At 48.8% G+C, this 12,363-nt stretch overlaps 1 protein-coding gene across 1 annotated transcript in view; it reads right to left on the bottom strand.

Annotated features, from left to right (window-relative positions):
- The window catches only part of TNS2 (tensin 2), a 370,478-nt gene extending 362,151 nt beyond the window's left edge, over nucleotides 1-8,327 (bottom strand). Inside the window, exon 1 of the mRNA XM_069230717.1 lies at nucleotides 8,171-8,327. Coding sequence (XP_069086818.1) covers nucleotides 8,171-8,266 — 96 coding nt within the window. The 5' untranslated portion in view covers nucleotides 8,267-8,327. The remainder of the gene's footprint in view (nucleotides 1-8,170) is intronic.
- Nucleotides 8,328-12,363: the final 4,036 nt, after the last annotated feature.

The following is a 12,363-nucleotide window of genomic DNA, read 5'->3' as shown; positions in this document are numbered from 1 at the left end:
TCCTCTAGGGAGTGCTGCAAGCTGCTTTTATGGTCCCAACACGAATTCCTCATTCTAAGTCCTCTAGACAATGCTGGAAGCTGCTTCTCTGGTCCTGTCGGTAATTCCTCATTCTAAGTCCTCTAGACAGTGCTGCCAACTGCTTATCTACTCCAAGTGCTAATTCCTCATTCTAAGTCCTCTGGACAATGCTGCTAGCAGCTTCTCTGGTCCCAGTGGTAATTCCTCATTATTAGTCCTGTAGACAATGCTGCAGCTGCTTCTCTAGACCCAGTGATAATTCCTTATTCTATGTCCTCCAGACAGTGCTGCTAGATGCTTCTCTGGTCCCAGTGGTAATTCCTCATTCTTAGTCCTGCAGACAATGCTGCAGCTGCTTCTCTTGTCCCAGTGGTAATTCCTCATTCTAAGTCCTCTAAACAGTGCTGCAGCTGCAATCCTCATTCTTAATGGTATAGGCAGTGCCACTTCTGGTTCCATTGGTAATTCATCATTCTAAGTCCTATAGGCAGTGCTGCTAGCTGCTTCTCTGTGCCCAGTGGTAATTCCTCATAATTCGTCCTATAGACAATGATGCTGCTTCTCTGGTCCTGTTGATGGGTCCTCATTCTAAGCCCTCTAGACAGTGCAGCTAGCTTCTTCGCTGGTCCTAGTGGTAGTTCCTCATTCTTAGTCCTGTCAACAGTGCTGTAGCTGCTTCTCTGCTCCCAGTGGTAACTCCACATTCTAAGTCCTGTAGACAGTGCTGCAGCTGCTTCTCTGGTCCCAGTGGTAAACCATCATTCTTAGTCCTGTAGACAATGCTGCAACTGCTTCTCTGGTCCCAGTGGCAAGTTCTCATTCTAACTCTTCTAGGCAGTGCTGCAGCTCCTACTCTGGTCCCAGTGGTAACTCCTTATTATAACTCCTTTACACAGTGCTGCTATAAGCTTCCCTGGTCCCTGTCGTAATTACCTATTGTTAGTCCTGTAGACAATGCTGCAGCTGCTTCTCTGGTCCCAGTAGTAATTCCTCATTCGTAGTCATCTAAGAAGTGCCAGATGCTGCTTTTCTGGTCCCACTAGTAATTCCTCATTCGAAAACCTCTAGACAGTGCTGCAAGCTGCTTCTCTGGACCTGTCGGTTATTACTCATTCTAAATCCTCTAGGCAGTGGAAGCTGTTTCGCTGGTCCCTGTGGTAATTACTCATTTTACGTACTCCGGGCAGTGCTGCTAGCTCCTTCTCTGATCCCAGTGGTAATTCCTTATTCTAAGTCCTCTAGACAGTGCTGCTATTTGCTTTGCTGGTCCCAGTGGTAATTCCTCATTCTTATTCCTGTAGATAATACTGCAGCTGCTTCACTGGTCCAGGGGTAATTCCTTATTCTAAGCCCTCTAGCTAGTGCTGGAGCTGCCTTTTCTGCTCCCAGAGGAAATTCCTCATTCTTAGTCCTCTAGACAATGCTGCAAGCTGCTTCTCTGGTCCCGTCAGTAATTGCTCATTCTAAGTCCTTAAGACAGTGCTGCTAACTGCTTCTCTGGACCCAGTGGTAATTCCTCATTCTTAGTCCTGTAGACAATGGTGCAGTTGCTTCTCTGGACCCAGTGATAATTCCTCATTCCAAGTCATCTAGGCAATGCTGCCAGCTGCTTATTTGCTCCCAGTGGTAATCCTCATTGCTAACCCTATATGCAGTGCTGCTTGCTGCTTCAATAGTCCCGCCAGAAATTCCTCACTCTAAGTCCTCTAGACAGGTTAGTTAGCTTCTTCTGTGGTCCCATTGGTAATTCCTCATTCTTAGTCCCGTCAACAGTGCTGCAGCTGATTCTCTGGTCCCAGTGGCAATTCCACATTATAAGTCCTCTAGACAGTGCTTCTGCTGCTTCTCTGGTCCCAGTGGTAATTCCTCATTCTTAGTCCTGCAGACAATGCTGCAACTGCTTCTCCGGACCCAGTGACAATTCCTCATTCTAACTCTTCTAGACAGTGCTGCAGCTGCTTCTCTGGTCCCAGAGGTAATTCCTTATTCTTAGTCCTGTAGACAATGCTAAAGCTGCTTCTCCGGTCCCAGTGGTAATTCCTCATTCTAACTCCTTTACACAGTGCTGCTATCTGCTTCTCTGGTTCCAGTGGTAATTCCATACTCTTAGTCCTTTAGATAATGCTGCAGCTGCTTCTATGGTCCCAGTGGTAATTCATCATTCTAAGTCCTCTAGACAGTGCCTCAGCTGCTTCTCTCATCCAAGTACTAATTCCTCATTCTTATATGTACTAGATGCTGCTCTTCTGGTTCCACCAGCAATTCCTCATTCGAAATCCTCTAGACAGTGCTGCAAACTGCTTCCTTGGTCCCTGTGGTAATTACTCATTCTAAGTCCTCTAGACACTGCTGCTTGCTGTTTCACTGGTCCCAGGAGTAATTCTTTATTCTAAGTCCTCTAGACAGTGCTGCAGCTGCTTTTCTGGCCCCAGTGTTAATTCCTCATTCTTAGTCCTGTAGACAATGCTGCAGCTGCTTCTCTGGATCCAGTGATAATTCCTCATTCTAAGACCTCTAAACAGTGCTACAGTTGCTTCTTTGGTGCCAGTGGTAAATCCTCATTCTTAATCCTATAGGCAGTGCCACCTCCTGCTTCTCTGGTACCATCAGTAATTCCTCATTTTAAGTCCTCTAGACAATGCTGCAAGCTGCTTCTCTGGTCCCATTGGTAATTCCTCATTCTAAGTCCTCTAGGCTGTGCTGCTAGCTGCTTGTTTGGTCCCAGTGCTAATTCCTCATTCTAAGTACTCTAGACAGTGCTGCTCGCTGCTTCTCTGACCCCAGTGGCAATTCCTCATACTTAATCCTATAGACAATGCTACAGCTGCTTCTCTGGTCCCAGTGGTAATTCCTCAATCTAACTCCTCTAGACAGTGCTACTAGCTGCTTCTCTGGTCCCAGTAGTAATTCCTCATTCTAAGTCCTCTAGACAGTGCTGCAGGTGCCTCTATGGTCTCAGTAGTAATTTCTCATTCTTAGTCTTCTAGACAATGCTGCAAGCTGCTTCCGTGGACCAGTTGGTAATTATTCATTCTAAATCCTCTAGGCAGTGCTGCTAGCTGCTTCTCTTGTCCCCGTAGTAAATCCTAATTTCAAGTCCTCTAGACAGCGATGCTGGCTGCTTCTCTTGTCCAGTGGTAATTCCTCATGCTCACTCCTCTACACAGTGCTGCAGCTGCTTCTCTGGTCCCAGTGGAAATTCCTTATTCTTAGTCCTGTAGACAATGCTACAGATACTTCACTGGTCCCAATGGTAATTCCTCATTCTAACGCTTCTAGACAGTGCCACTAGCTGCTTCTCTGGTCCCAGTGGTAAATCCTCATTCTGAATCCTATAAGCAGTGCCACTTCCTGCTTCTCTGGTACCGTCAGTAATTCCTCATTTTAGGTCCTCTAGGCAGTGCAGCTAGCTGCTTGTTTGGTCCCAGTGCTAATTACTCATTCTAAGTACTCTAGACAGTGTTGCTAGCTGCTTCTCCGATCCTGGTGGTAATTCCTCATACTTAGTCCTATAGACAATGCTACAGCTGCTTCTCTGGTCCCAGTGGTAATTCCTCAATCTAACTCTTCTAGACAGTGCTACTAGCTGCTTCTCTGGTCCCAGTGGTAATTCCTCATTCTAAGTCCCCTAGACAGTGCTGCAGGTGCCTCTGTGTACTCAGTGGTAATTTCTCATTCTTAGTCTTCTGGGAAGTGATGCAAGCTGCTTCTCTGGCCCGGTACGTAATTCATCATTCTAAGTACTCTAGACAATGCTGCAAGCTGCTTCTGTGGACCTGTTGGTAATTACTCATTCTAAATCAGTGCTGCTAGCTGCTTCTCTTGTCCCAGTAGTAATTCCTAATTTTAGGTCCTCTAGACAGTGCTGCTAGCTGCTTCTCTTGTCCCAGTGGTAATTCCTCATTCTCACTCCTCTAGACAGTGCTGCAGCTGCTTCTCTGGTCCCAGTGGAAATTCCTTATTCTTAGTCCTGTAGACAATGCTACCGATGCTTCACTGGTCCCAATGGTAATTCCTCATTCTAACACCTCTAGACAGTGCTACTAGCTGCTTCTCTGGTCCCAGTGGTAATTCTTCATTCTATGTCCTCTAGACAGTGCTGCAGCTGCTTATCTTGTCCCGGGGTAATACCTCATTCTTAGTCCTCTATGAAGTGCTGAAAGCTGCTTCTCTTGTCCCGTCGGTAATTACTAATTCTAAGTCCTCTAGACAATGCAGCAAGCTGCTCCTGTGAACCTGTTGGTAATCACTCATTCGAAATCCTGTAGGCAGTGCTGCTAGCTGCTTCTCTGGTACCAGTGGTAATTTCCAATTTTTAAGTCCTCCAGACAGTGCCCCTAGCTGCTTCTCTGGCCCCAGTGGTAATTCCTCATTCTTAGTCCTGTTGACAATGCTGCAGCTGCATCTCTGGTCCCAGTGGTAATTCCTCATTCTTAGTTCTCTAGGCAGTGCTCCAAGCTGCTTCTCTGGTCCCGTGTGTAATTCCTCATTCTAAGTCCACTACACAATGCTGAAAGCTGCTTCTGTGGACCCTTTGGTAATTACTCATTGTAGATCCTCTAGGCAGTGCTGCTGGCTACTTCTCTGCCCCCACTGGTAATTCCTCATTCTAAATTGTCTAGACAGTGCTGCTAACTGCTTCTCTGGTCCAAATGGTAATTCCTCATTCTTAGTCCTGCAGACAATGCTGCAGATGCTTCTCTGGTCCCAGTGGTAATTCATCACTCTAAGTCCTCTAGGCAGTGCTGCAGCTGCTTCTTTGGTCCCAGTGGTAATCCTCATTCTTAACCCTTTAGGCAATGCTGCTTGCTGCTTCTCTGGTCCCACCACTAATTCCTCACTCTAAGTCCTCTAGACAATGATGCAGCTACTTCTCTGGCCCCAGTGGTAATTCCGCATTTCAAGTTCTCTAGACACTGCTGAAGCGGCTTCTCTGATAAAAAGGTTGGACAACACTGCTCTAGATGGTGCTGCATCTGCTTCTCTGGTCCCAGTGCTAATTTATCATTCTTAGTCCTCAAGGAAGAGCTGCTAGCTGCGTGTCTGGTCCCATCAGTAATTCTTCATTCTAAGTCCTGTAGACAAAGCTTTAAGCTGTTTCTCTAGTCCTGTCAGTAGTTCTTCACTCAGTCTTCTAGACAGTGCTGCTAGCTGCCTCTCTGGTCCCAGTGGTAATTCCTCATTCTAAGTCCTCTAGGCAGTGCTGCCAGCTGCTTCTCTGGTCCCCGTGGTAATTCCTCATTCTTAGTCCTGTAGACAATGCTGCAGCTGCTTCTCTGGTCCCAGTTGTAATTCCTCATTCTAAGTCCTCTAGACAGTGCTGCAGCTGATTTTCAGTTCTCAGTGGTAATTATGTAAGCTTCTTCTCTGGCCTCATCAGTAATTCCTCATTCTAAGTCCTGTAGACAATCCTGCAAGCTGCTTCCCTGGACCTGTCGGTAATTACTCATTTTAAGTCCTATAGGCAGTGCTGCTAGCTGCTTCTCTGGTCCCAGTGGTAATTCCTCAGTCTTACTCCTGAGCTTTGGACTCAGTGGTAATAATGATCATTCTAAGTCCTCTAGGAAGTGTTACAAGCTTCTTCTTTGGACCCAGTGGTAATTCCTCATTCTAAGTCCTCTGCACAGTGCTGCAGCTGCTTTTCTGATCCCAGTGGTAATGCCTCATTCTTAGTCCTCTAGGAAGTGCTGCTAGCTGCTTCTCTTGTCCCGTTGGTAATTCCTCATTCTAAGTCCTCTAGGCAGTGGTGTTGGCTGCTTCTCCGGTCACGTTGGTAATTCCTCGTTCAAAGTCCTCTAGGCAGTGCTGCTAGCTGCTTCTCTGGTCCCAGTGGTAATTCTATATTCTAAGTCCTCTGTACAGTGCTGGTGCTTCTTCTCTTGTCCCAGTGGTAATTCCTCATTCTTAGTCCTATAGACAATGCTGCATCTGATTCTCTAGTCCCAGTTGTAATTTCTCATTCTAAATCCTATAGACAGTGCTGCAGCTGGTTCTCTGGTCCCAGTGGGAATTCATCATGCTTAGACCTCTAGGAAGTGCTGTTAGCTGATTCTCTGGTCCTGTTGGTAATTTAATTCCTCATTCGAAGTCCTCTAGACAGTGCTGTAAACTGCTTCTCTGGTCCAGTTGTTAATTCCTCATTCTGAGTCCTCTAGGCAGTGCTGCTAGCTGCTTCTCTGGACCCAGTGGTAATTCCTCATTCTTGGTCCTGTAGACAATGCTGCAGCGGCTCCTTTGGACCCAGTGGTAATTCTTCATTCTAATTCCTCTAGGAAGTGTTGCAAGCGTCTTCTTTGGACACAGTGGTAATTTCTCATTCTAAATCCTCTGCACAGTGCTGCAGCTGCTTCTATGATCCCAGTAGTAATTCCTCATTCTTAGTCCTCTAGGAAGTGCTGCTAGCTGATTCACTGGTTCCAGTGGTAATTCCTTATTCTAAGTCCTCTAGGCAGTGCTGCTAGCTGCTTCTCTGGTCCCAGTGGTAATTCCTTATGCTTAGTCCTCTAGACAGTGCTGCAGCTGCTTCTCTGGTCCCAGCTGTAATTACTTATTCTATGTTCTACAGACAGTGATGCAGCTGGTTCTCTGGTCCCAGTGGTAATTTCTGCTTAGTCCCCTAGGAAGTGCTGCAAGCTGCTTCTCTGGTTCTGACCGTAATTTAATTAGTCGTTCTAAGTCCTCTAGGCAGTGCTGCTAGCTGCTTCTCTGGTCCCAGAGGTAATTCCTAATTCTAAACCCTTATAACAATGTTGCTAACTGCTTCTCTGGACCCAGTGGGATAATTCCTCGTTCTTAATCCTGTAAACAATGCTGCAAGCTGCTTCTCTGGTCCCAGTGGCAAGTCCTCATTCTTAGTTCCCTAGACAGTGCCGCAGCTCTATCTCTGTTCATACAACCACTACTCTCCAAACCAAAACACATAGGTAAAAGACATTGTCATTTACAGCACCAATAGATTTAACTCTCAAAAATGTGGGGCCCATTGCATTGCAAATGCTTGTTTCTTCAGCTGCCTTTAACTCTAAACTCAGCACCAGAAACTATACCTGCTGAGCTGTCCTGCACACTACCTGTACTGAGCTAGACTTGGCTGGTAAGTAGAAAGACTATTTGTGCATCGATTTACCACTAGTCTGTAAGTACAGGTAAGAAACACATGCTTAATCATTTCAAAAATGCAGCTGACGTTTGTTCCATTAAAGCACACCGAGTTTAACTTTGATCGCACATATTAACATTAACTCCTTTTGGCTTCATATTTACCCCCCTGAAAGTCCTGGTTTTCGAAACTACTCTATGTGAACAGGTCTTTTAATCCGTTATTGTATTAAAGCACTGTTTCCAAAGAAATACATTTTCTGTGTGTTAACTTTGTGTTATAGTATATCTGAATCCAACCCCCACCACTCATCTGAGGCCTTACTGAGTGCTCATCAAACTCATGTAGTCGCTTGGCTGACATTTGTAAGTTACAGCACTGCAGGCCCCCGGGACAGCGAGGAGACCAGCTCCCTTACAGACCATACAGGCCTGGAGAAAGGCCTGGCAGAGCCATCGGGGGCACGAAGGCAAGGGATCTGCCCCTGCGGGGTGCACCGCTGCTGCGGGCAGTCCTGTGTCCATGACTCCTGGCTCCAGCTGCACAGGGCACGAATAAATCATGCGTAATAATGGTTGATACTGGGCCAGCAGCCTGGCTTCGCTTTTGGCGCACACCTCTCGGGAAGCCTGTTTACGACGCCAGAGGGAAATTTACAGCATGTCATGGGGCATCCAGATATGGTGCTTGACTGCCCCGTGCCCTGGCCGCTGCTGAACCACCTCAGAGCACAGCTGCCCCGTCTCTGACCACAACGGGCTTTACAAACGGTCTCCTCCTGACCACATCTGCACCAAACCTCAGCAAAAGTGACCCTCTTGCTGCTGTCCTCTGGCCACATCTTACCTGTCTCTGGCCACAGCTGTCTCTCTGCCCCTGGCGACAGCTACCCCACTCTTACAGATGCCCCAAGACATGACCACAGCTTGCCATCCTCCGAGCATAGCGGCCTCACCTCCTGCCCTCCGTGTCCCTCGCCCTCTCCACAGCCTCCCCTCCTCCGACCACATCCACCCTGCCTTCTCACATCCCTCAGAAGCGCGCACCCACCTTGCTCAGACGCATGGTCCTGCTGGAGGTGGCCGCAGGCGTCTTCGCCTCGGGCCCGTACCCGCTGCAGAGCTCCCAGCTCCCGGTGCAGCCCATAGGGGGCCCCGTTCACTGGCCCTGATCGGGGCGCCCCTTCTCCGCCACCCTGAGTCTGGATCTCCTAGAAACTTGGAGATTTCCAAGGCAGCCCCGGAGAGTCCGCCCCTCCTCCCGCCGTCCCTTCGGCCCGCCCTCGTTGACACACAACAGCCATTTAATAATAACCAGACCTGAGCCAAAACAAGCGCTGGCCCTGCCAGGAGGGGCTAGCTCCCCGGCACAGGTGGGTACCCTAGGAGGCCCCTGCCGGGTGGAGCAGGCGTCAGAGGGCGGGAGGGGGGAGCGAAGCCCCCTGGGGCAAAGGGAAAACACTAATCCATGGGACATACGCGCGTAATTCATATTACTGCAGGCTATGGAAAATGTAGAAACCACGGGCTACCGCGGACGGCCTGTGAATACTGGGGCTGTGTGAGGGAGGGCGTGGGGGCGAACTAGCGGATTCAAAGGACAAACCCTGCAGGAAGGTGGCACGGGAGCGCAAAGAAAAGTTATGGGAAAATGCATTAAGCCTTTTAGTGGGGATAGAGGAGGTCGATAATGGGCAGAGTGAGTTTTGAAGGGTTCCGCCTGTAAAATGGGGTTGAGTGGGTGATTTTTTTTCTGCAGACGGGAGGAATTAAAGAGAGTTTGGATAGAAAGAATGATGACGATGGAGTCGAAGGGGCCAAATGGATATGGTGGTGTGGTGCGGGGGGGGGGGGGGGAGGAGGAGTGGGCTAGCGTCAGAAGCCTATATGAGGTGTAGATGAAACGGGAGGGGTCCTTATGCTAATAAAAAACTGTGGGACGAGCAAGGATTTATAGAGATAACTCGCAGGGGGCAGGCACGCGCGAATTAGGATGTAGGAGGGACTGCTTGTGGTATCAGCCTGTAGAAGATGACCAAGATGCCTTGACGCACTACTCTGGACATTCTCAGCATGTCGAAGGGGGAGTGGACGGATGAGGGTTGTATGTCGGGGAAAATCTCTAAGGGAGGGGTGAAGCGTCCAGGGCTTTTGGCGGTAAACGCCCGTGGGAAGGGGCAGTGGTGTGTATTGGAATAGCTTGCAGGAGCTAGCGGTATGCTGAGGTATTTTTTGAGGTAAGTGCCTGGAGGAAGGTGGTTTATGGGGCGGTGATTGTTGGTGGAAACATTTTGAAAATGGCATTGATGCAGTCGAAGATTGTTTCAGGGCCGAGTACTGCAGAAGAGAGGGATGCCGGGGTAGAGGGCTTTGGCTGGAAACTGCCTGCAGAAGGTGGAGATGGAAGAAATGATTTTTTGTGGTAAATGCACACCACAGTCAATCAAACTCCGACTTTGTAGAGCCAAAAACGCAATGAAGCTGTCATTGTGTGCCTCGCAGTTGCCTTTCCGTTACTGGGGAATATTTCAGATTCTCTGAGTCTTCCGCGATGGGCTGGTCCACGCTCATCTCCTGGCAGTCCGACTGGAATCCGTAAACAATGCGCTCACTTCACCGCAGACTCCACCCGGCGTCAAAATGCAGGGACTGGGCCTCAAAAGCCACCCTGTCTCCTCTACCCCGTGCGGGACGGGGGCAGAGGCCACTAGCCGTGGTTCACCCTGCGTTGGAGGACAGCACAGACAAGACTGCGTTATCTGTCAGAGCACACACAGAGGGGCCTAGGGGAGGCCTGTGCTTCTGACACGCGACCTCTTCGTCCTCGCCTATGTATGACAAGCGTGAGGAGGAGGTTATCATTGAGACAGAAGGCTATTCCGCCAGTAGAACAGACACCTAAGGGCAGATTTATGAAAAGTGGCGCTGCACCTAATGCAGCGTCACTTTTCTTGTGCCTCTTAGCGCCCCCCTAACGCCCACCATGGCAGCGCCGTATTTAAAATACGGTGCATGCACCGTGGCGGTAGTTAGAGTGACTTGAGTCAACATTTTTGACGCTAGTCCGGCTTTTTGCAGGATTATCTGCAGGATTATCGTAAAAAAATATGATGCTAATCCTGAAAAGCACCCAGAGGCCCATTGTAATCAATGGGAGCCTCTGTTTAACTCCTGCACTTAGCAGGCGTTAAAAATGCTGATTAAAATTGTGCCCATTTTACTGCCCCACCCTAGTGCCGGAACGCCCCCTTGCATACATTATGCCTGGCGCTGGCATAATGTGGCTCAAGGGGTAACTAAGTGGTGCAATGCAAGCACTGCAACACTTTGTAAATATGGCGCAGCATTTTTCCCCTTCCACAACCACATTAGCGTAAAATATATGACGCTAATGTGGCGTTGGAATGGTGCAAGACCAGCATAAATTTGGCCCCTGGTTTGTTAGTCCTCCCTGGTCCCCCTCCTCTTCTCCATTCAGTAGGTTAAGATTGCACGGACCATTGACTCCATTATGGTGGCATGTAGCATCACACGAAGGACAGAAGTCAGGGGCCTGTGTCCCTTCTGCAGAACTGGAAAGAACCATCTCAGCTTTCACCAACAAATGACATCACCTGGAGAATGGAAGACCCAACACGAGTCCCTTCTGTGAAACCTGCAAGAAGCCACCATCTCTCACTTTCTGTCATCACACGGAGGGAAGAAGTCCCTCCTGTAAAAACTGAAAGGAACCATCTCAGGTTTCACTTTGCATAGGGTGACCAGATTCTGAAACCCCAAAATCATGACATACCACAAACGTAGAAGAAGGACCACAACTGTGCATCCACTGAGGGGCATAGAATGACCCGACAGTGCTCAACATCAGAGATCAAGAGTCACTAAAGGAATTAAAAGCAACCTTCAAAACAACATAATCTGTGATAACTGAATTGATTTTTGCTGTGGTTTGCTAACTTTTTCTGCAATGCAACATATAAAACTTGTCTTCCTCTGCTTTTAGTCGCTGCTGTAAGAAAACCGGGAAATATTCTATATTTGGTGAATTTTGTCAGGTGATGGAAAACCGGGGACTGGCCTGGCAGATCCAGGATGCTTGATCACCCTAATGTGACATTTTAGGGAGAAGGAGAGGAGCCAGGGCATCAAGTCCCTTCAGTAGAAACTGGAATGGCCCATTCCTCACTTTCACCTACATCTGATATCACGCCTCAGGGAGAAACCAGAACCCTCGGTACAGAAGCTCAAATGGAAGGGCAGTTGTTTGTTTCAGCTACCTTTGAAACTTTTGTCCTTGCTGTAAAAGATTGTGGGACCAATTCACAAAGGCCCCCTGCACCAGTGGTGGGGGCCTCTGCACGCCTGCTGGGACCTATGCAATGAGGAACTGCAGTGCGGGGGTCCCGCATCGAGTGTGGGTCACCACAAGGGTGGGTGCCCTGCCACGAATGCAGGGCCTCAGCCACGAGTGCGGAGGCCCTTTGTGAATTAGGCCCACAGTGAGCTGCCTTTGCTTCTAGCTACATGTGGCATTACATGGCAGTGAGAAATCAGGACTCTCAGTCCTTTCTGTGAAAGATACTACGAGCTACCTGCTGCTGCTCTGACATCAAACCGTGGAAAAAAACAGTGCTCTTAGTCTCTGCAGTGGCGTCCGGCAGCTTTAGGAGGGAGGGGGGCGGGCAGGACACACACACACACACACACATACACACACTCATTCTTTCACACACAGACACGCACGCACATCCATTAACAACACTCATACCATTCAAACATGCACGCACGCACCAAACATTCATTTTAAAAGATCGCACATACTCATTCTTTCTCACACACACGCACGCACATCCATTAACAACACTCATAACACTCAAACATGCACGCGCGCACCAAACATTCAATTTAAAACATCACACACATACATACACACACACTTACCTTCAGCCTCCAGGTGTCCCAGCCTCGTCACAGAGTGGGATGGGGTCAATGAGACTGCTGACACCACCCCACTCAGTGACGAAATGTCACTGATTGACACTTGCCCTGGGCACTTCAGGGCTTAAACCTGAAGCGCCCAGGGAGAGTGTCAATTGGTGACGCTTTCCTCGTCACCCAGGGGAGGGCCTCGAGGCACCTTTGCTGAGCCGAGGAGGTCACGCCCATAGGAGCTGTGAACTCCTCAGCCCAGCAAAGTTCAGCTCAGGCAGCCAGGAGTGTGCGCAAATCATGCATGTCTGCTCC

This window comes from Pleurodeles waltl, chromosome 4_2 (assembly GCF_031143425.1).
Source record: "Pleurodeles waltl isolate 20211129_DDA chromosome 4_2, aPleWal1.hap1.20221129, whole genome shotgun sequence".
NCBI classification, from domain to species: Eukaryota; Metazoa; Chordata; class Amphibia; order Caudata; family Salamandridae; genus Pleurodeles; species Pleurodeles waltl.
This window is presented reverse-complemented; position numbering and strand designations above follow the sequence as displayed.